The 23,722-nt window shown below is 51.0% G+C and overlaps 1 protein-coding gene across 1 annotated transcript; it reads right to left on the bottom strand.

Annotated features, from left to right (window-relative positions):
- Positions 1 to 11,506: 11,506 nt before the first annotated feature.
- LOC142302146 (zona pellucida sperm-binding protein 3-like) lies at positions 11,507 to 17,317 on the bottom strand. The gene is made up of 8 exons (XM_075343230.1): positions 16,874 to 17,317; positions 13,404 to 13,522; positions 12,918 to 13,021; positions 12,667 to 12,844; positions 12,476 to 12,596; positions 12,203 to 12,294; positions 11,967 to 12,100; positions 11,507 to 11,748 (listed from the first exon to the last, which is right to left on the bottom strand). The coding sequence occupies exons 1-8, from the start codon at positions 17,315 to 17,317 to the stop codon at positions 11,507 to 11,509; spliced, it is 1,434 nt and encodes a 477-aa protein (XP_075199345.1).
- Positions 17,318 to 23,722: the final 6,405 nt, after the last annotated feature.

Raw genomic sequence — 23,722 nt, forward strand, 5'->3', positions numbered from 1 at the left:
CCTGACTGCAGAGCAAGACACACAAGGAGAAGGTGGAGGGAGCAGGGCTTTATACCCTCCTCATCACACCTCCATTACTCCACCTCATTACCCTCAGCTGACCACCTTCTCCTCCACACCTGAGGTGGAGTCTCACAGGGATTTGGCTAGTTTCACACTTGCGTTGGACGGGATCCGTAGCATTGCGTTGTGTGACGCATGCAACGGATGCGTTGCATATAGTGGCACAACGGATGCTACGGATCCCACAAAATAACGCAATCCGTTATAGTTTTTTTTTCCTTGACTTTACACATCTGGGCATGCACAGTTCTGTAAAGATGGATGCGTTAACGGAATCTGTCAAAATGACGGATTCTAACGGAATCCGCCACCATAGGCATCCATTATAAAAACAACGGACGCCGACGGAATCCTGCAGGTTGTGTTTTTTTTGCACTCTGCCAAGCACAGAAAAACGCTACATGCAGCGTTGCATCCGCCCGACGGTCACTGACGGTCAGCGTCAAAACAACTGATGTGCCGCGGGGCGGATGCAATGCAAGACCATCTGTTGCTATCCGTAGCTAATAGAAGTCTATGAGGAATATAACGGTTTCCTGCAACGGTTACCGTAATTCCTCAAGGCTGCGGATAGCAACGGAAGCCGCACAACGCAAGTGTGAAAGTAGCCTTATTCTCATCTCTTTGACCAAGATGATATTGTCCATGTATGGTCTAGATATTGCATCTGATGATCTCCTGTAGAGTTGGATTGTGACTTGTCCCCTACCACCGCTGTGACATGAAGTCACGAGTGCGTCCAGATTTGGAAGATTTTCTGTAGTTGGTCACACAAATTCTATTGCCTTTGCACTCCGTGTGCATTATTTTTTTTTGCAATTCTTGAAAATCGAGACAGGACAATGCGTCTCTTCTGAGAATGCATCCCCCAAAAACAAGACAGAAACAACATTTTTGTGCTGAAAAATGTATCGTTTTACAGTAACAGCGCACAATGCGTTTTTGTTTATTTTCCACCTTTTGACCAGCGGAACATTTTTATTTTTTATTTTTTAAACGGTGTAAATTTTTACAGCGTTTTTATCTGTTTTTCCTCACTGAGATCAACATGACTTTGCAGCAAAAATGCACCCAAATTATGCTGCAGCTTTTTATGTATACAGATATGTACATTATATATATAAATATATATATATCCTTCGACAGCCAGTATCCATACCGATATGCCTTTTTATTTGCTCGCTGCGGGGTTTGTTTTGCATTTTCGACTTTTTTTTTTGCTTTTGGAGCAGATTTGAAGCAACATTTTTTAATATTTTTTTTGTGCAAACACTGGGACTTTAAAAACACAATTGTTTTTTTTTTTTTACACACAGTTTTTCCCGCTTTACCATGAAAGCACCAAAAAACGCCCAGCGTCACAATGTCTTTCAGGAAATCACATCCACTTTGCATCAGATTTTCTGCACACAAAAGGCACAGGATTTAGGCGGTGTTCACACAATGCGTTACAGGTGAAACTGCAATTTGGTAAACATGTAATGATCGTTTTTGGAAAATCATGAAAAAAAGCTTTACAAATTCATTGTGGGGAGACGGCCTCCGTTACGTGGGAACATGGCCTCAAGATGTGTTCACACCTTGTGTTTTTGGCGCGTTTTTTCCTTCATGAAAAAACAGGTGATGGACAGAAATCCGCAACAGAAAGTACATGATTTTTATGTTTTGTTTTTTCTTAAGCCAATGCCATGTTCCTACACAGCATTTTTTATGTAAAAAAACATGGAAAAATGCAGCATTTCTGCCTGTGTGAACATGGCCTGAGAGTACGGTCCTGCTTTTTGCTGCAATGCAAAACCTCATGGCTCGGTGTTCATCGTGCCATGTGAGGAGAGCAATGCGGCAAAACCGAAGCTGACGACTTTTCCCTGTTTAAGGCCTCCTTCACACGTCCGTGTCTCCAGTACGTGTTTGGCAGTTTTCTCACGTACCGGAGACACGTACACACGTGGACCTATGTATTTCTATCGTTTTGGACACATGTAAGTATATTCGCACGAAACTTGTGTCCGTTCTGTACATACGTGTGTCCGTTTGTTTCTCACGCCGACATGTACGGCATCACGGGTGTCACACGGAACGCAATCGGGTCACACGTAACACACACGGATCACACGGATGTGGTCTGTGTGACATGCACCGGAGAGAAGACCTGTCTGCGAGAAAAAAAACAAAAACATTACTCACCTTCTCCAGCCCTCCTGTCACTGCCGCTGCTGTCACTTGCTGCCAACCGCCGCTCATTATGCTCATTGCATATTCACTTCACTGCGGCCGGAAGCAGCAGCAGCGGGGAGACGGCAGGACCGGAGACCGAAGATCAGCACCATGGACAGCGACACCAAGGACAGGTGAGCAGAAAGTTCCCGTTCTCCGTGTGTTATCACGGATAACACACGGAGAACACACGTAGGCCGTGCACACGGCACACCGAGGGCAATACGCACCTTTGACACGTCCGTGAAACACATGCGTGATTTTCACGGACGTGTAAAAGAGGCCTAATAGGAAGTCGAGGACAAGCACTTAATTTTTTGATAATAATTTAATAATTGCCAAATCTAAAGGGGTTTTATCCAGTCGCGCAATGAAAATAAGGCTATTTTCACACATCAGGTTTTTGCCTTCAGGCACAATCCGGCTAAAAAAACGGATGCGACGGATCAGTTTTTCCCATCCGTTTCTTCTGTTTTTTGACGGATCCATTGTGATACTGAGCACGCTCAGTTTAAAAAAAAACACAATTCGTCGCTTTATTGCTTTTTTTTGCCGTATTACGATGGATCCGGCGCCCATAGGCTTCCATTATACAACACGCCGGATGGGTCCGGATCCGTCGGCGTCCGTTTTCTTTAGTTTTTCAACAAAAAACTATACTTTTTAATTTTTGTTTCTTCAGGCACAAACCGGATTGTGCCTGATGCAGATTGTGAAAAATCTGATGTGACGGATCAGCCAAAAAAACGGATCAGTCTCATTTTTCCCCTTCCGGCGAGAGAGGTTTTATTAATTTTTCTTTCCAGAAGTACATTTACATATGTTCTGGACATGCCCAGAAAAAACAAACCGATCCGTCGCCTGATTCCGTTTTTATATGGATGGCAATGGATCCAGGGCCTATAGGCTACAATTGTAAAAAAACGGATAGCGCCGGATCCAACACAATCCGTTTTTTTGCCGGACAGAAAAAACGTTGCATTGTGCGTTCCTTCCGGCGGCCACACGGACACATTTCGCTAGGTCCGTCGCACGCCGGATGAAAACGCCATGCGGGCACAATCCGGCTCAAAAAGAACACTATGAGGGAAAAATGAGGGAAAAATGAATCCGGTGCCGGATCTGTTTTACCCAAAAAACGATGGATTGGCAAAAAGTGACGTGTGAAAGAGGCCGTACATGGTGCGTCCTGTCCGGCGGCTGCCAAGACAACTTTTGCCGGATCCAGTGCACACCAGCTGAAATGCAACACCATGTGGCGCTAATACAAGACTATGGGGAAAAAATGGATCTGGAGCCAGATTTTTTTTCGCCGGATTGTGCCTGATGCCAAAAATCTGGCTACTTTCACACATCCGGTTTGAGCACTGTGGCTCAATCCGGCTGTGAAACCTATGCAACGGATGCGGCAAAAACACCGCATACTTTGCATAAGTTTTTACATGCGGCCCGTCCGTTTTTTTCCGGTTGCGGTACGCTACTGAGCATGCGCAGTGGAAGAAACCGCATGCAGCGGCCGGATGCGGTTTTTGCCGCATCCGGCGTCCATAGGCATGCATTGAAAAATGCGCCGCAGCGGCCGGATGCGGCGCGATGCGTTTTTTTTTTTGCCAGAGCAAAAAACGTGCCAGGGAACGTTCCATCCGGCCGCCGCATAGGCTAAATCTGCCGCATGCGGCAAAAAACGGACGGAACGCACGCCCATGCGGCGCCGATGCAAGTCAATGCTGGAAAAAAACGAAACCGGCGGCAAAAAAAAAGGTTTCGTTTTTCAGCTGAGCGCCGGATTGTGCCACACTGCTACAGCCGGATGTGTGAAAGTAGCCTAAGACAACTCAGCGGAACAAATCCAGTTTCAACATGGGGGCAAATTTCAGCTGGACCACAGGATTAATGACTCAACCTGACAGTATCATGGGGAGCCTGAAACAATCAAATAATGGCTGTGGTGTCCCAGTACCCGTTCCAGTGTTGCTGAGTGAAGCAGTTGTTGTGTGTCAGTAGATCTGTTCCATTGTGCCAGGATTACATTCTGTGCTGTTGTGGAGCCCCTGAAGCTTCAGTCGCCCCAGAGGTACTGCATCTCAACCAGAGGTGTGGTGCCCCATCATGAGGTCATCCCCGGTAGACACAAAACACAAACGCTCTCACTCAGCAACACCTCATCAGACCATGGTAAGGGCCCAGTGACAGTCCGAGTCCAGGCTGGGGGATGGAGCCTAGTTGATGGGAGCAGCCTGTAGAAAAGTGGGGCAGTGGAGGATGGAACACCTGTAATCTGGATCTGGTGCAGCTCGGCCGAGGCACAGGAGAGAAAGGGTCCTAGAGCCCATAGGGAGTGCGCCATACCCCCGTGGTCTCGTTCCACATAAGACACATTGGAGTGGAGGGACATGGCCGCAGACGGGGATCCGGTCCCTAGGCTAGAGGAAAAGAACCAACGTGTTCATCTAGTAAAACCGTAAGCTAAGGATACAGCTAGTACCGAAGCCAACTCCGCACACGAATCCGCTGGAAGGTGACCATAGAGGACCAAGGGATAGAGCTTCAAGCCACATAAGAAGGGTGCACTAGTTTTGACCTCCGAACTACCCGGGATTGACTGGAGCCCATCACAGTGGAACCCAGCACTCCAAAGGCGGTCACTGACTAATCGTGTTACCTTGGAACCTGCTACAGTGAGTAAAAACCTTGAGACTGCATCCCTATGTCACTCCGTTATTCGCCTGCACCACCGCCATCTCCGACTACTACTCCCAACAGCAATGGGGACTCAGCTCTACCCGTGGAGAGCTATACCAACTCATCATCTGCCCCAGAGGCCCCATCCCGCAGCGTCGGCTATCTTTGGCTGAGTACCACAAATGGCGTCACGAATAACTACCGTCATCCCTTGTAAATAATCCCCTTTTTATAACGACACTGCTGGGGTCACAGAACCGGGTCTTGCCGCCGAGACATCCCACCCAAGACAAAGGACCGGCCGGTAAAGAGTGCCCCACGGTCCCAGCGCGGGCGTGTGAACTTGGTGTCACAAACAGGATTTCGTGCCCGTTACCACGGGTACTGCGCGCCTTAAACACTGTGTAAAAAGGACTGTGCACTGGCGTCCATTGAAAAAGAACAGGTGCCATGTGTAAACAGATGGCCTGGGTGTATCCGCCCTTCGTGGGCTGGCTGGTGGTATGGCGCGAAAAGCCGTACCTACCCCCGACAGCTACAGAGGAGAAACGAAACTTACCAAAGTGCCCAGAAGTCCTGCCTTACCAGGAAGTAAAAGAACATGGGATAACTACGCAGAAGGACTCAGCACGCGCCATGGCAAGCAGCAATGTGGAGCACAAGGTGGAAGCGACAGGCTCCCCTGGCTGTCCAGGAGTCTCACCGGTACCGCGGCCAATCCTAGACCTGGACTTCCTAGAGGAGGAGGTGAAGCGGCTGGGACGCCAGCTGTTGGAGCTCCAAGTGGATACCGTCCAGAAGTGGCAGGAGACCCTGATGGAGGTGGTGGCAGAAGGGCGTGCCGTTATGAAATGGGCGACGCTGACCCTAGTGGAGGAGGAGACCAGCACCGGAGAGGTAATGGCAGTGACAACCTCTGTTGCCCCGGTAGCAGAGGACACGCTGGTGGGACCACTAGCAACTTCCCTGGCCCTTGTACCCGGTCAGGACTCTCAATACTTGGCCAAGAACTTCATGGCCGGTGGCCCCAAAGGACTGGCGGCTCTTCTAAAGCCCCCCTGTCTAAAAGCGCCATCGAGGTGTCATGCCAGCACAGCTGATCAGACTATGTGCGGAGCACGAGCAGCGCCAGGCCAAGTGGGATGCAATGGAGGCCCGCAAAATGGCTGCTAAGCAGCGGCTCCTCAAAGCCCGACCAGACAAATGGGGACCACTGAGGCATGGGATAGTGACCAAGTTTGACCTGGAGCGGGGATAGGGCTTTATTAGCGAATCCGGTCCCACAAAGGACATCTTTGTCTCCCAGCGAGACGTGGAAGCCCACCTGCAGAAGGGTCATCCTGGTCGCGACCTGTACCCAGGTGATGCAGTGGTGTACTTGTGACGCCCCTGGACTATCAGGTCGTCACAGGGTATTGCACAAGCTGCCCTCCCATGCAGTATTCTGCCTCCCTCTTGGTTCTGGGTCCCTAACCAAATGGTGTTGCCTCCAACAGCAAATCAAATCCTAGATACACCCTGCACCACACCCACCAGACACACCAGTGGACGGCTGGCGTGGAATAGAGTCGCCCACTTGGGGGGTCAGGGATGGGAGGTGAGGAGTGTAGTCAGTTGGTAGTCAGAGAGTGAGAGGAGGTCGGGAGCGGTGGCTTCTGAAAAAGCTGTCTAGGTTACAGACGGTGATCTGGGCCTAGAGGAGTTGGACCCCCGATTGCAGGGGATTGTGGCAAGGGGCCTGGATCTGTCAAGGAGGACAGCTGGAAGCCAAGCACTATCACCGGTCCGGGACCGAAGGCACGACGGGGTCACGGACCTTAGGTCGGGGAGTAGCTTCAGGCAACCCGACAATTCACCTGAGGAGAATGGAGCCTTCACGATCCGTTCCCACCCACTCCAGAATCGGGGCATTAGCGCAACGAGGTGGATAGGACTTTCCAAATCGGTCCAAGAAATTCGAAGCGTGAGCCCTGAGAGCAAGCTCCCATACTTAGCCATAGTAGGGAGTGGAGCCCGGCTAGTTCCATGCTACCGGAGCCACAAGTTGAAGTCAAATTAAGTGCCCAGAGGCAGGTCACGGATCACCAGGCAGCACCATTGGGGACGGTACCCAGAGACTTGGTTTACCCGGTTGTCAGTGTCTACTTATGAACTGAGTGAGTACGAGAGTGACCCCTGCACCCCACGGCACCCCCTTCACAGAGTCCCGGGGCATCCCCCCTACCCGTGGAGGATTACAACACCTTGCTGCCCCACTTCATCACCCCGGGTACTCCGAACGGCAGCGGCGGTACTTCCCAAATTACCGAACACGGGTGGCGTCAAGAACTACATACCAATCCCCCTGTAAATATTCCCCCCTTACATTTGAGTGGCCGCACGACCTAGACGCCCGGGTCTAGAGACCCACGAGCCACAGCGACCCCGGATCCAAGCAGCTCGGCTGCTTCCATGGGGGTGGCACATACTCCCGTCATAAGGGTGAAAGGGGTTGGTACGCCCTGAATGTAAAAACCCAGCACTTGGAGGAAGCTTCACCGGAGTGCGCACCAGACCGAGAATCTGCCTGTCAGTGTGGTGCCCTGGACAAGCCAGGGGCCACAGAGAACAACACCTACACACCCCACACTCTCGGTCAGGCACACCAAAGTCAGACACAAAACCCTTGTTGCCTTCATCCAGGGGCTGATGTCCACACCAGGGGGTGGGCCAGGCGGTTGGTCCCGCCCACCGAGGAGTTCACAGTCCTGGAGGCGGGAAAAGCAGCAGTTCAGTTTGGAAGTGAAAGTGAGAGGAAGTGAAGTGGCAGTTGAGGAGAGAGAAAGCGGTCCGGGTGTGTGGCCCGGACGGATCAGCAAGGTTGGCAGACGGTGGTGACGGTCTGCAGGACTGGCCTATCGGAGTTTATCGTAAGGACCGTGGACAGGCGGTGGCCTGGCGGTACCGGACCGGTACGCAAAGAGAACCCAGCACCATCCGGCAGGGGCTTACGGACCCCAGCAAAGCTAGGAGTCGCCGTGAATTTGCCAAATCCGTTAGCGAAGGGAACCTCCTGGGTTTCCCAGCAGCCAAGTCCCGACAGAAGGCAACCGTCCAACCGAGAGAGGGAAACCCAGTCACGGCCAAGGCTAAAGTTCCCAGGGCCAGAGCCTGCGGGCAAAAGGGGCTCCTCCAGCACCCATCCAAGCTGGGGAGCGGGTTACCGGTGGGGAAGCCATTGGAACCGTTTACACTACATAGGTGCAGGGAAAGGCAGTCACCATCAACCTGCCGGGAGACAACACCGCAGCCGCCTGTGGGACCCATCCATCCAGCCGTTTGTTTCATCAGAGACCCTGTGTACATCCTTGGACTGAGTGAGTACCACCGTGCCGTGCGGCACAGTGCTGCCCCTGCACCTTGCCAGGCCCCGTAACCCGCCTGCCATCCATCCCTACCCCATCACCGGGCCCCGGGACAACCAACCCCCTACCCACGGAGGGGAGAACCAACATCAAAGCTGCTCCCTGTCACCGCTCCCGGGATCCCCGTGCAGAGCAGCGGTGGTGTCACAACCTCACCACAACCGTGGGTGGCGTCACGGACAATAATCAAACATCCCCATAATCAATCCCCCCCTTTCACTCACGGGCGAGGAACGCCGCTCGAGTCCCCGGGATCCGGCCCACCGCTCGAGCCACCACCGAGCAGCAGCCGCACCCGAGCAGTGGGAAAGCGCAGCGTCCCCTCCTCCGCCCGCGACATCAGCATGACAAACATTGCATGCTCTGACCAGGGGACAGACACTAGGTCTGAGCTATGTCCTGCCCTGAACTGGGAAGCCGCAGACCTGGTGACAAGAAATAAGCATGCTAAAGAGTACCTAAAGAAATGTAAAACTAGTTAACTGGTTTGAACGTTGCAAATGTGTTTGTGTTACAATGGACAACTGGATCACTGGACTATGGGTGATCAGGACTACCACTGTATATAGTTAGCACCTTGTTAGTGTGCTCCCCAGTAGATTTACCACAGGAGTTAACCCCCGTCTGGTGTGGCAGAAGTAATGAAGCGTGGTCAGGAATGCTCTGTCGCCCGCCCAGAGCCTACATTGGGGGTTTGTTTGTGGTGGGTCCCCCACATTGTTCTATTTGTTGCTCCTAAAATTGCACATAACAGGAGCGGTGCAAAGAAACTTGGCATCGTGGTCTCCTTAAAGTTAATTGTGTTAGTGATGTTTTATATTGCAGAATTTTATATTATATTGCAAAAAGTTTTTCATGTTGGCAACGTTCAAGAGATAATGCCTCCCATAAAGGGAAGAAAAGGTTTTAATTTTTTGTCTGTTAACAGCAAGTAAAAATTTGCATGTCCTAACCCCACTGTATTTTTTTTTCTGATCCAGCCTGAGGACATGCTGGGATTTGCTCTGGGGGGGGGGGGGGGGGGGGGGGAGTGTGGAGTGTGGCGCCCCCGAGGCTTCAGGCACCACAGAGGTACTGCATCTCAGTCAGAGGTGTGGTGCCTCATCCTGAGTAAGGAAGAGGTCATCCACCAGTAGATACAAAACAAATGCTTTCACTCAGCAACACCTCATCATCCCATGGTAAGGGCCTAGTGACAGTCCGAGACCAGGCCGGCTGGGTGGGTGGGGGAGAGGGTAAAGCTTAGCTAGTGGGAGCAGCCTGTAGAAAGTGGGGAGTCTAGAAAGAGCAGAGAACTATGGTCTGGAGTATCTCGGCCCAGGCACAAGGGAGAAGGGGTTCTAGAGCCCATGGGGAGTGCACCATACCCCCATGGTCTCGTTCCACGTACGACACATTGGAGTGGAGGGGCTTGGCCGCAGATGAGGATCAACCAACTTGCTCATCTGGTAAAACTGGGAGGTTAAAGCTACATCTAGTACCTAAGCCAACTCCGCACATGAATGTGCTGGAAGATGACCATAGAGAGCCAAGGAACAGAGCTTCAAGCCACCCTGTAGGGTCCGCAGACACCAGCTCAGGACACACTGTATGTAGGTGTGGGACAGGCCAGCGAGGAGTCAGCACAGGAAGGCTACCAGGGAAGAAACAAAAGTGTGCCCCAGCCTTGACTTCTGAACTACCTGGGATCAACTGGAGCCCATCACAGTGGAACCCAACATGCCAAAGGTGGTCACTGACTAGTCGTGTTACCTTGGAACTTGCTACAGTGAGTAAAAACTTTGAGACTGCATCCCTGTGTCACTCTGTTATGCGCCTGCACCTCCGGCCCTGTACCCCCACTGTCTCCAACTACTATTCCCAACAGCCCTGGGGCCCAGCTCTACCTGTTGAGAGCTATACCAACTCAGCTGCGTCCATCTGCCCCAGAGGCCCCATCCCGCAGCATCTGCTTTCTCTTGCCGAGTACAACAGGTAGCATCATGAATAACTATCATCCCTTGTAAATAATCCCTTGTTATAACGACACTGCCGGGGGTCACGGAACCGGGCTTTGCCACCATGACATTCCACCCAAGACAAAAAGGATTGGCCCAGCAATGAGTGCCCCATGGCCCCAGTGCCACTGTCAGTTAGGAAATGTGATGCATTATGTGATGTAATGTGCATACAATGAGGACTGATAAATGTGCTTTACTGCCATCTACTGGCTGATTCATGTAGAAATTATGAATTCAGTGTTCTCAGCACAAGCTGCTATAGAAAGAGCCTAAGCAGCCTCTGCACTCAGTACTGACCATGAATCAGTAATCTAGGGAGAGGGAGGGAGACAGCACCTCCACAAAAGGAGTGAAGCTTTATACAGCCAGGACAGGCAAGGGTCTCACACATACTGGTTTTCCTATGCACCTCTTGTGGGAAGTAGTGTAAGGTGTCCCGTGTGACATCTGGATAGCACATGAGAGCATGATCTTGTATGCTTACCTATCCAGCACTGCTGTCACTTCCGGGTCCACACTGAGTGCAGTGAATATTCATGACCATAAATGAGCAGCCTGAAGGTAACAGCAGAGACAGCCGCACCAGAGACAGGCAAGTATAAAATTTATTTTGTGACACATTTTCTCCAGTACATGTCACATGGATCACATAGTTGTGCAGCCCATATGCCACCGGTAGAAAATGGACGTCACCGAGTGGTGCACATAAACATCTGTTTCCAGGTGGGAAGGAACCCTACACCAACTGTTTTATACCACAATATGGAAGTGGGGACAGTGCCTGTGATTCCAACGAGATTGCTCTGAAGGTACTTGGTTTCAATATGCTAGTATTTACTGGGAATAAAACAGCCGACATTACTGCACTAGTAAGATGGGGATTTATAATTGAGTTAGACATAAAGCCATCTTTAAGTGTATGAGAAACATCTCACTATGCCAGATATGATGAATGGGGATTAACTGGAAAACTTCCTTTAGTTGAATGCAAAGTATTTTTTTTTTTTTTAGAATAGGAATTCTACAAAAGAATTACCTGAGTAAGTGACGCCTGCATGAAACACTCAACCCAGAGATTGCCAAATCCCTAACAACCATTTCAAGAAGACCCATGAGAAGGATTATACAAATTGCATTTATTTAGACAGATTCTTTGTGGGAAAATCTTTTCAGAAGACACGTTCCAACCACAGTAAGAGCAACGGCAACAACTACTGAAGTGACAGATCCGATGGCCACCAGCACCCACAGCTGTAGAGGTTCAGGTCCTGCACCAGTCCTGGAAGCTTGGAGGGCTCCTGCTGCGGTAACCTGGTTAGTCCTAGATCCAGTCACCAGAATAGGACCCAGGGCGGCCAGGCCATGTTTCTCTAGATGACAATCTGTCAAGATAAAAATATTGAAGTCAACTCCAACCTTCAGTATACACAGACAGTTAGCGTGCATCTAATCTTTGTAATCTACCAGACCCAAAATCTTAAGTTATCCCTATAGTCTACAAAGTCACTTTGGCAGAAAGTGTTCTCCACTTGACTTTAGCCTGAAAGTCAGTAAATTCTACATTCACGTATCTAGAGACCTGTCAAAAAGTCTGACTCACCAACATCTCTCTTCCCAAATCCTCTTTGCCTGCCAAAAGACGATCCCCATTGTGATCTCTGGCCGCCAGCAGTAGCGCAGTTCCTAGTGGTGCAGCACTGGCAGATCCCACTAGATCCTTCCACAGGTGACCAACTAAGAGTGAGAGTCAAAATGTGCCAAACATTTAATGATCAGCCACTATCTAGTGTGATCGTCAACACTAGTCTGATGTGTTATTGTGTTGGAAGTGTTTACCTTCTAGAGGCCTTGTTGTAGGAGCAGGCCTTGTTCATTGGATCAGGGGTCTGGTTGATCTCAGCAGCTCTCAGGGTACAGGTGATGTAGATCTAGGAGAACAAGATACAGGATTTAGTTTCCTTTTAGCTACTGGAAATTGAGAAAAGCAAGCTTAATGGGTCCTGCAAAACAAATAGTGTTAGAGTAACCCAAGATATTACAATTTTGGTAGCTTTTATGCAAGTTATGGGTTCAATCTTTGACCAGGATGAATAAAGGCCAAGTGCTCACCGTAGAAGCAGCGCTGTCCGTGAACCTGAAGGCATCGACCATGAATTGGAGCTTGTTGGCTTGAGGTCTTGGTGAAACAAAGACTGAGGAGGAATCTTCTTCCATACTGTCCATCAAGCACCTGTAACACAAATCAGTTGTAGCTATTGGGCTCCTTAAAGTCTTGTGTAGTATTGATGTTTGTAACTCACCCATTGTTGGAGATTAGGTCATAACTGGGTCTAGAGCCCACATCTGGAGTAATGGTGGCTACACAACGGTCAACGAACAGAATCATCGGCACATGGTTTTGGATATCCAAGGAGGCTTCTATGTACAATTTTTCACCAAGCTGAAAGATTAGTACCGAACTGGGGGAACTGAAGTCGGCTGAAGAGAAAATACACATTAAGTAGACCACAAGACTTTGAACCATTACCCTAAGTGTTGGAAATCTTCTTACCAGTCATGAGCTGCAAGGAGAAAGCCAGCCTCTCCTCTGAGGTCACCGTGGTGCTGAATGGAATCCATGTTGGTCTGATGGCATTACTGCTGACATTACCATGTCTAGAAAAGAGACATAATGAGAAGGACTAGAAAGTGACAGGAGATTATAACCCTACAACAGTTACTTGTTAGTAAGCACAGGCTTGTCAGTATGATCTTAGAGCCAATTCAAGACTTGTTCTCCCAGCATTTTGGGATCAAACATGATACTCGTATCTGGAGAGGGCAAAGATGGAGTTTAGCCAGATAATAGAGATCACTTATGGCACTGGCTTTGGTCAGCTTAGTCATTACCTCATTGAAGGCTCCATAGAAATTTGGAGGCATTTACACCAGTGTGGCCAACTTTTGAGTGGTCTCATTAACTAGTGGCTTTGTGGACCCCTTCCAATAAATATCTGATTAGTCAGCTCCTCAGGAGGTGCTACTTCTAGAGTCTTACCTTGGGTAGAAGCACTGGACAGGAACCACAGCAGAGTTGGACCTGATGATGGGCACATTGCTGGCAGAAGTGGGGTTGTAGCGCAGGTTGGAGTTGTAGATCAGCCAGTCTGGAGTCATCTGGAAGATGATCAGTAGCTTAGTTATTTAGATCTAGCAAAGGACCTGAAGAGATCTTCTGTAGATTAATTTTAAAGGAAGCCTAAGGGGTCTTCATCTGTTTAAGAAAAGGGGAAGACCACTCCATGCAGGGTCTAGACATTGGTGGGACAAAGACCAGATGATAGCTTAGCTCTGTGGAAGTTACAAAAGTTATTGTACTTCATGTAAACTCAGCTGTTCTCATATCTGACCATCAGTGATCAGAGTCTGGATGGCATTCGGAGAGGGAAACTCCTTGTACATGCAGTCCTGTGGACTGGATTACTTTACAATGAACATTTTAAGTATGGAGTGGTGGGTTCATACTCGACATTCAGCCTGTGGGTGACGAATAGATACACCTGCTTTGTCTAGACTTAAGGGGTAATCCCATCTCAAGATATAAATATTGGCAAATACTCCCAATTAGAAGGATCGTATAGTTCTCCTGATTCACCATCTAACTTACCTTATGTTCAGGGAATTGTAGTACCTTAGGCATCCATGGTAAGGACCATGGATAAAGTCAGTTTCTAGTGATCCATGCTTACCTTTGGTCCTGCAATGCCCTGAACATAAGGTAAGGGACAGTGAATCAGGAGAATTACACTACATTTTTAAATGGAGATATTTGCAAATACTAAATGTTGGGTTAGGGTCTTAGAGATTAAAAAAAAAACAAAAAAAAAAAACACACCTTTTAAGCCAATATTGCCCCTTCATCCTAGATAGTCTGCTCAGCTCATCCTGCTCTATTGCATTGTGGCCGCAGTAAATCCATTGTCACCTTGTTTAATACAAGTCTGTGCCAGAGATTTTGCCACCTCATTATGGAGCCATATTTAGAATTGTGATGTGTGATGCCCCTGAACTAGTCAGGTGTCAAAGGGTACTGCACTCTAGCCTTTGGTGCAGGACTCAACCCCTCATGGTTCTGGGATCCTGACTGTTGCTCCATCAGCATTTAAATCCTAGTCACCTTATACCACACCCTGTCAGGCACACCGGTGGGTGGTCTAGCTGGAATAGGGCCACCCATGTAGAGGGGAGGCAGACTGGTGGTAGTGACTTAGTGGAGTTCAGTGTCAGTTTTCAGTGAGAAGCTGAAGTGGCAGCTCCTGGGGAGCTGGGAGAGGAGTTGAGTAGTAGACCTCAGAGTGTGAGGAGCTAGAGAGTTGGAGCTCCCTGGGAGACGTTGGCTAGGTCGCAGTCGGTGGTCTGGGACCGGAGGATATTAGAGAGAAGAGAGCCAGACTTAGTTTTGAAGAACAGTTGGCACCGGAGTACCTAGTAACTGAACTGGTACCGAACACGGCGGGGTACTGGACCATAGATCAAGGAGTAGCTTCACACAACTTGAATTAACCTGCGGAGGATAGTATCTCAATGAACTGTCCCCCCCCCCCCCCCCCCCCCCCCCAGAGCTCAGATCGACGGCATCAACAAAATGGGGGGGGGGGGGGGGGGGGCGCGCGCGGTATGTCACACAGAACATCTAACACTAGTGCATGGAGGAAAGGTACCGACCACACCAAAGGAAGTTGACTCCCAGACGAGCTCCCCCAGACAGGCAGCGGCACCCAGAGACTTTGTTTACCTTTTTGTCAGAGTCTGCTTTGTGTTCGCATCACTACCAACACTGGCTGAGTATGTGGTCCTCCCCAGCTTCCAACCAATGCTGCACTCCCCTACACCCCCCCACCATCCAGAGTCCCAGGGCCTCCCCTACCCATGGAGAGAAAGTCATCTGGCTGCCCCATTCCCATCTCCCCCGGGTACTCATAGGCAGCGGCGGTACTCCCCTTAGCGCAAACCACGGATGGCATCACGGACTCTTATCCCCTGTAAATATCCCCTTTTCATTTGAAGTGGCCGCAAACCCCTGGGTCCAGAGACCCTCAAGCCACAGCAGACCCCGAATTAGAGCGGTTTGACTGCTGCAGGGGGCGGCACAGATGCACTAGTTTAATTGTGGCACTCAACCTAAACCCAGTCCTCTACGCTTCTTTCAACTATAATAGTCCTAGAAGACACATGTGACGCCCTGGGCAAGCCAGGGGGTCACAGGTCACAACACCCTACACCCCAGCTAGGAACACCAAGGCTAACCAAAAATCCTTGTTGCCTTCCTCCAGGGGCTGATGTCCACACCAGGGGGTGGGCCAGGCGGTTGGCTCCGCCCACCGAGGAGTTCACAGCCCTGGAGGCGGGAAACCAGGCAGTTGAAGCTAGGGGAGTGAAGTAGAAGGAAGTGGTAGAGGAGGACAGAGTAGTGACAGAAAAGTGACAGTTAAGAAAGCCTGAAGTTGGTCCGGGTGTGTGCCCCGGACTGAGACAGCAAGGTCAGCAGACGGCGGTGACTGTCTGCAGGAGAGGCTGCCAAAAGGACCGTGGACGGGTGGGTGGGCCGGCGGTACCGGAGCGGTATACAAAGAGCAGTCAGCACCATTGGCAGGGGCCTTTCGGATCCCGGCAAGGCTAGGAGTCGCCGTGAATTTGCCAAATCCGTCAGTGAAGGGGACCTCTGGGTCTCCCAACAACCAAGTCCCGATTGAAGGCAACAGTCCAACTGTTAGAGAGAGACACCGCCACGGCACCAGTTTCTCAGGGCCAGCACCTGCGGGCAAAGTAGGGCTCCTCCGGCCCATAACCAAGTCGGGGAGCGGGTTACCGGTGGGAACCCATCGCTACCATCATCTCAGGTGCAGGAAAAGGGACCGTCACCGTCAACTACTGGGGAAAAGCAAGTGCAGCCGTCCGTGGGAACAGTCTTTCCAGCCGTATGTTTTATCGAGAACTGTGTCACCGTCTCAGGCTGAGTGAGAACCACCGTGCCGTGAGGCACAGTGCTGCCCCCGCGTCCCTGCACCCCACCAAGCCCTGCACCGGCCCTGCCATCCAGCATCCCCCACCTCATCACTGGGCCCCGGGACAACCACCGACTACCCACGGAGGGGAGAATTAACAACTTTGCTGCTCCCTGTCCCCGCTCCCGGGATCCCCATACAGAGCAGCAGTGGTGTCCACACAATCACCACAACCGTGGGTGGCGTCATAGACAATAAACTATCCCAAAAACCAATCCCCTTTCACTCACGGGTGAGGAGCGCCACTCGAGTCCCTGGGATCCGGCCCATCGCTCGAGCCACCGAGCAGCAGCAGGCCGCAGCAGGACCCGAGCAGTGGGAGAGCGCAGCGTCCCCTCCTCCGCCCGCGACACATTGCACAGGGTCTTGCTATACATGGACAGCACCAGCCATGTCCTACCATATATTCTTATTAACCAATGAGATAACGAAACCAGCAAAAGAACAGTCATTGGGTGCTCACCTCTAAGATGTTCCCACATTCTTGAAGGCCATTGTCAAACACCACCATAGTATCTGTGGTTTGCTGTCCAGGCCTACAGGAGCCCAGGGTCAGGTCTGAGGGCTTCACCAGCTTACCATTCCCATAGAAGTCTCTGTTCACAGTCACCACCATCTCATCTTCACCACATTGCACACTAACAGAGGATGGAGCTTGTGAAAGGTCCCGGAGATTATGATCTCTGCCAGTGTATCTGTTGTCCCATCTGGATTGGGACCAAGGATTTCCTCTAGAAGAGCCCACTCCAGGTACAGATTGTCCAAGTCTTCTAGAAGATCCTTGACCAGGCTGATAATTCCTCCTCCAAGCATCTGACTGGCGCTGGTGCCTGACCAAGGAACTAACAAAGCCTGATCCATAGAGGAGAACCACAAACAGACAACTCCACCTGCCCAAGAGCTCCATCCTGACTGCAGAGCAAGACACACAAGGAGAAGGTGGAGGGAGCAGAGCTTTATACCCTCCTCGTCACACCACCATTACTCCACCTCATTACCCTCAGCTGACCACCTTCTTCTCCACACCTGAGGTGGAGTCTCACTGGGATTTGGGATTTGTTCTCATCTCTTTGACCAAGTATGTCCATGTATCGGTCTAGAAATTGCATCTGATGATCTCCTGTAGAGTTGAATTGTGAGCTGTCCCCTACCACCGCTGTGACATGAAGTCACGAGTGCGTCCAGATTTGGAAGATTTTCTGTATTTGGTCACACAAATCCTAATGCCTTTGCACTCCGTGTACACACACGTGCATTTTTTTATTTATTTATTTTTTTTGCAATTTTTGAAAATCGAGACAGGACAATGTGTCTCTTCTGAGAATGCATCCCCCAAAAACAAGACAGAAACAACATTTTTGTGCCAAAAAATGTATCGTTTTACAGTAACAGCGCACAATGCGTGTTTGTTTATTTTTCCACCTTTTGATCAGCGGTACATTTTTATTTTTTATTTTTTAAACGGTGTAGATCAACATGACTGCAGCAAAAATGCACCCAAATTATGCTGCAGCTTTATATATATATATATATATATATATATATATATACATATATATATATATATATATATATATATACATATATATATATATATATATATATATAAATAATATCCTTAGGCCATGTTCACGCTGTTCTTTTCCACTGCATTTGACTGCCAGTGTCCATACCGAAATATGCAATTGGTTTGTTTTGCATTTTTTTTTGCTTTTGGAGCAGATTTGAAGCAGCATTTTTCAAAATTTTTTTTTTTTGTGCAAACACTGGGACTTTAAAAACACGTTGTTTTTTTGGTTTTTTTTTTACAGTTTTTCCCTCCCCAAGAAAGCACCAAAAAACGCCCAGCGCCACAATGTCTTTCAGGAAATCACATCCACTTTGCATCAGATTTTCTGCACACAAAAGGCACAGGATTTAGGCGGTGTTCACACAATGCGTTACAGGTGAAGTTTTTTTTTTCCTGAAATTTGGTAAAAATATAATGATCATTTTTTGGAATATCATGAAAAAAAAGCTTTATAAATGCATTGTGGGGAAACTGCCATCCGTTACGTGGGAACATGACCTTAAGATGTGTTCACACCTTGTGTTTTTGATGCGTTTTTGTCCTTCATGAAAAAACAGGTGATGGACAGAAATCAGCACCTTTCTGTACGTTTTTTATGTTTTGTTTTTTGTTAAGCCAATGCCATGTTCCTACACAGTATTTATGTAAAAATAAAATGTGGGAAACTGCAGCATTTCTGCCTGTGTGAACATGGCCTGAGTAAGATCCCGATTTTTGCTGCAATGCAAAACCTCATGGCTCGGTGTTCTTTGTGCCATGTGAGGAGAGCAATGCGGCAAAACCGAAGCCGACGATTTGTCCCTGTTTAGTAGGAGGTCGAGGACAAGCACTTTATTTTTTGATAATAATTTAATAATTGCTGAATCTAAAGGGGTTTTGTCAACTTGCACAATGAAATTGTCACAAGACATGAGGGAAAATTTCAGCTGGACCATAGAATTAATGAAACTATCAAGTGACGGCTGTGGTATCCCGGTACACATTCCACTACTGCTGAGTGACACAGCTGTAAAGGGGCAGTAGATCCGTTCCAGTGTGCCAGCAATTCGCTGAGCGAGATATGTGATGCATTGTGTGATGTAATGTGCATACAATGAGGACTGATAAATGTGCATTGTGCTTTGCTGCCATCTACTGGCTGATGTGTGCGTATAAAAATTAAGAATTCAGTCTCCTCACCAGCAGCTGCCATAGAAAGGGCCAGAGGAGCCTTCCCCGCTCAGTGCTGAGCATGAACCAGTCTAGTCCAGGGAGAGGGAGGAAGCACTACTACTCCCAGAATATCTATATCAGTCCATGCTGAGGGGACATCAATCTCCATATAATCACCTCCACAAAGGAGTGAAGCTTTATACAGTCAGGAGAGATAAGGCTTAGTGACGTGCCCACGGGGTCGGGGAGTTACTTGTTACCTTGTCCGGTTCCATGACCCCAACAGTGTCAATAAAGACGGGGATGATGGGAGTAGTTGTTCGTGACACCACCTGTGGTGTGCGGCCAATATCAGCCGCCGCTGTGGGTGCTTTCTCTGCTGGGGCGGATGGTGACGCAGCTCGGGTGTTGCAGCTCTCCACGGGCACAGCTTGGCCCCGGGAGGATGATGGTGGTGGTAGTCTCTCAGACGCAATGGTGAGGGCGCCGGCAGTAACGGGACGACACAAGTGGGGCAGTTCAAGGTCTCTTTACTCACTGGTCACTCACTGCGGTTGGATGTGCCGATTCCCACTGTGATGGGCTCCTGCCGATCCCGGATACTTCAGAGGTCGTGACCGGCAGTCCCTTCAGTTTCCTTTCACCCCAGCACCTACCCTAGCCCGGTCCCAGTGACAGAACCCCTGTGTTATTTGTTGGTTGAGTGTGGTTGTTACTGGTAACGACCTCCTCCACATCTGAGATTGATACTGCACCTTAAGTGAGGTGCAGTACCCTGTGGCGCCTGAAGCCTAAGGGGCGCCACATTAGCATGTGCTCTCCTGCATACTGGTTTTCCTATACACCTCTGGTGGGAACCAGTGTAAGGCCTACTTCACACGTCTGCGTAAAACACACAAGTTTTGCCTGGTCGATGGTGAAAGTGCGTATGTTTGTGCATTCTCCGTGTGTGTGTTCTGTGTGCTGTCCCTGTGATATCTGTATAACATCAGAACAGGAACAAAGTTGATGTGGAACTATTATTGCTAAAGATATGACATAAATCCAGGAAAATTGAATGAGGGTGGTTTTATTCAACACGCTTCGAAGTGTCATCCCACTTCTTCATCAGGAAATCCATTGATATAGCCTAGTCCGGATAGCACACGGATGCATTACGGATTACATGTAGCCGCTACTGCTGTTACTTCCGGGTCCACAGTGCAGTCCAGTGAATATTCATAAGCATAATGAGCGGCCTCGGCCGACGAGCCGCTCGGATCCGTTCTCGCGCTCTACGGGTGGTGGCTCAAGCCTCTCGCGGACCCGGGGGTCACGTCGCTCTGCAAGGGGAGGTTGGCGCTACGCGCGGGGATGTGGGTATTTGGTTTTAGGATGATTATTCGTGACGCCACCCACGGGTTGTGGTGATGGTGGACACCACCGCTGCGGTGAAGGTACGGGGACTCCCGGGAGCGGTGTAGTGGCGCACAGCTAGGTGTTGACCCCTCCGTGGGTAGGGGCGGTTGGTCCCGGGGCCCGTTCGGGGATATGCAGGGCGCAGTGCTGCGGTGCGGTGCCCGAGGGCACAGGTGTACTCACGATTGAATCACACAGAGTCACTGGTAAACCAAACGAAGTGATGAACGGGGCCCGCAGCCGGCTGCAGCTTCCTAGTCGGGTTGGCAATGTCCGCCTTTCTCCTGCACCTGTGTTTGTAGTTTGACCACTGTGCCTGAGCACTGGTAGTCCGCTCCCCGGCGTGTATATGTCGTAGGAGCCCCTTTGCCCGCAGACACTGGCCCTTGGATCTCTGGCCTTTGGCGGTGGCTACTATCCGGATGGGTTGGGCTGTTGCCTTCAATCGGGACTTTGGTGGGAATGAACCCCTGAGGTCCAGACTGCAATCAGTTAATTCGACTATGGTGGTGGCATATAGCCTAGTTCAGGGTCTGAGTACCCTGCCTGGTTCTCCGGTATCCTGTTGGCTCCCCGGTTCGGTTCCGGCGGGCCGCTACCCGTTCCCGGTCCCTTATGGTTCCACCGGTCGTATTCCCGGTCTCCTGCAGGCGGCCACTACCGTCTGCCTGCCTCACTGTTCGGAGGTCCTAGGCTCCAACCCAGGCCCTGCGCAGAACTGTACTTCACTACTCTCCACTCCACTGCAGTGTACTCGACTGTTCTCACTACTGTTTTCCTGCCTCAGGCCAGCAGACTCCTCGGAGGGCGTGTCTTTCCGCCTTACTCCGCCCACCTGGTGTGCCTGTCTGACACTGACGGAGGTAATCAGGTCTTTGTGGTTGACGGGTGGTACCTTCCTAGTGTGGGGGGTGTATGTAGTGAATGTAGTGACCTGTGACCCCTGGGTGCCCAGGGCGTCACACTCCCCCTTGGTTTAATGCAGACCGTCCGCGGGCTGCCCGTCCACACCGGTTTATTTTGTTGTTAACTGCAAAAAGATAAATAACAGGTAAACATTCAAAAAGCATTTTCATTTCTTCCCTTACGGGAGGCACATTACTTGAACCGTTACAAACGGGAACATTTTTAATAACATTTGGGAACGGGTCCATCCGCTTTCCCACCCAAGCAACCTGAGCCTTGATGCTGCCCCTAAGAAACAGGCAGCACCCCTCTTCCCCAGTCCGGAAAATGGGAACTGGCCCAGGCCACCCAAGCGAGAACGGGTACGGTGATACGCACCCGGCAGTCATTCAGAGGCCCCACGTCCAAGGGGACCCCTGACCCAGAGGATGGTCACCGGTCCTGATGGTGACCGGATCCCAGCCTGCTCTGCTGCGGGTCCATCCTCCAACCAGCCTCTGCGGAGACTGACAATTGCGGAAGGCAATAAAGGGGGGGGGGGGGGTTGGTATTATTTACAAGCCCAATAGTTTTTGGGTGGCTTGCAAGTTCTCAGCCTTGTCTTTTAGGGAAAAGTGGACAACCACAGTCCCAACAGGGACGGGCACTTCAGCAGCCAACGGGCTACCACCAAAAACTGTAGGTCCCAATGGGGACTTTACTTTTCAACAACGGGAGTTACTTGAGATCACCTTCTTTGTACACCTCCTCCAACTCCACATCAGGGCTGTACGGTGGGGGAGGGGACTGGAATGTCTCCTGGACAATACGGCTTCTGCCACTGCGGACATCCAGGGCAAACCAGCCCCTCTCCCCTCTGTGCCGGGTATACTGCACCAGGTCTCCGGGTAGCAAATCACGGTCCGGGTGACCATACGGGAGGTGCGCATTCACATCTCTACGGGAAAAGAATACCTCGGCCTCCAGGCCGGGGTCGTAGAGGAACCCCCATTCCTTGTCGCAGTTGAACCGCCGGACTTGACCTTGGTGCGTGGGGCCCCGCACCCAGTAGGTGGCACTTCGGAGACTTTCCTTCTCCCGGATTGTACGGGCGAGGACCTCTGCTCTCCGCTTCTCATGGGCCGCTACCTCCGGGCATGGTTGGTTCGGCGGCCGCTCCCAATAGGGGGGGGCTTGCTCGCCCAGGGTCAGTATCAGTAGGGGTCTGGCCCAGCCGGTGCTCCCCAGTGGCGGCTACGACCGTCACTCTCGGGGGGGGGGAGGCACCGCTGTGTCATGGCCACCTCTGCTGCCTTGCAGCCGCCTCCCCACGGAACCTCAGCCGAGGTCCGGGACCCTGGAGTGGCCTGCCTCACCTTTGAGGCCTTCCTTCGGGTAGCTTCTTCCTCCATCTTGGCCGGGCGGACTGCCGGGGCCAGAGCGGTGGGTGCGGTCTCTTCTGGGATGGTTGGGTCCATCTCGGGGACGGGCTTCAGTTCCTGGCGGGCTTCCCAGGGCAAACCGGTCTGGTGCTTGCTGATCTTTGGGCCGTCCATGGCCAGCCTCCACAAGGTGCTCCTCGTGGGCAACTATAACGGGCTCCGCTACCGATGTCGGGGATAGGGATTCGGGTGGAGCGGTAGCAGCGACCATGGCGGGTAATGGAGGAAGTGGTATGGTCGGCAGAAGCAGATCGGGTCCCTCAGCCGCAGCAGCCGGTCCCTCAAGGACATAGGGGCATGGGTTGCTTTCCCACCTTTCCAAGACCACCATCCTCTTACGCGCCCGCACGGCGGCCGCTATCCCCTCCATCTTCGCCGCACAGTGCTCAAGCAGGAGGCGCACCTGTGTCTGGAGGCTGCAACACATCTCCGCAGTGCGGGCCTCCACCCACGCCGCCGTTCCGGGTGCTGGCATCAGGGCTTCGGGTTGCTCGGACGGGGTGGACATGGCGCTGCACCTTCGGGATCCAGGAACAAGACGGGAGCAGAGTCCTGGCGTCCCTGCTTCTTATCCCCGGGATCACATGGGGTCAGCTCTTCACCCGCCCCCCCTTGGTTTTCTTCGGCACTTCCTTCTTTTGGGGGCGGGGCTTTACTTTCGCGCCTTCACTGCTCGGGGAAGACAACTCGAGTGGGAAACTTTCGCGCCCAAGATGGCGGATCTTCAGATTTTTCAGCGGGACGCCGCTGACGGGAACCACAAGGCGCACTTCTACCGGTAAGTAGACTGGGTCGATCCTGTTCGTGACGCCAGAAGAGTCGATGTGTACCGCCCTGCGGCCTTGGCTGCGGCCGCCGAGCTGCT

This window comes from Anomaloglossus baeobatrachus, chromosome 4 (assembly GCF_048569485.1).
Source record: "Anomaloglossus baeobatrachus isolate aAnoBae1 chromosome 4, aAnoBae1.hap1, whole genome shotgun sequence".
NCBI lineage: Eukaryota > Metazoa > Chordata > Amphibia > Anura > Aromobatidae > Anomaloglossus > Anomaloglossus baeobatrachus.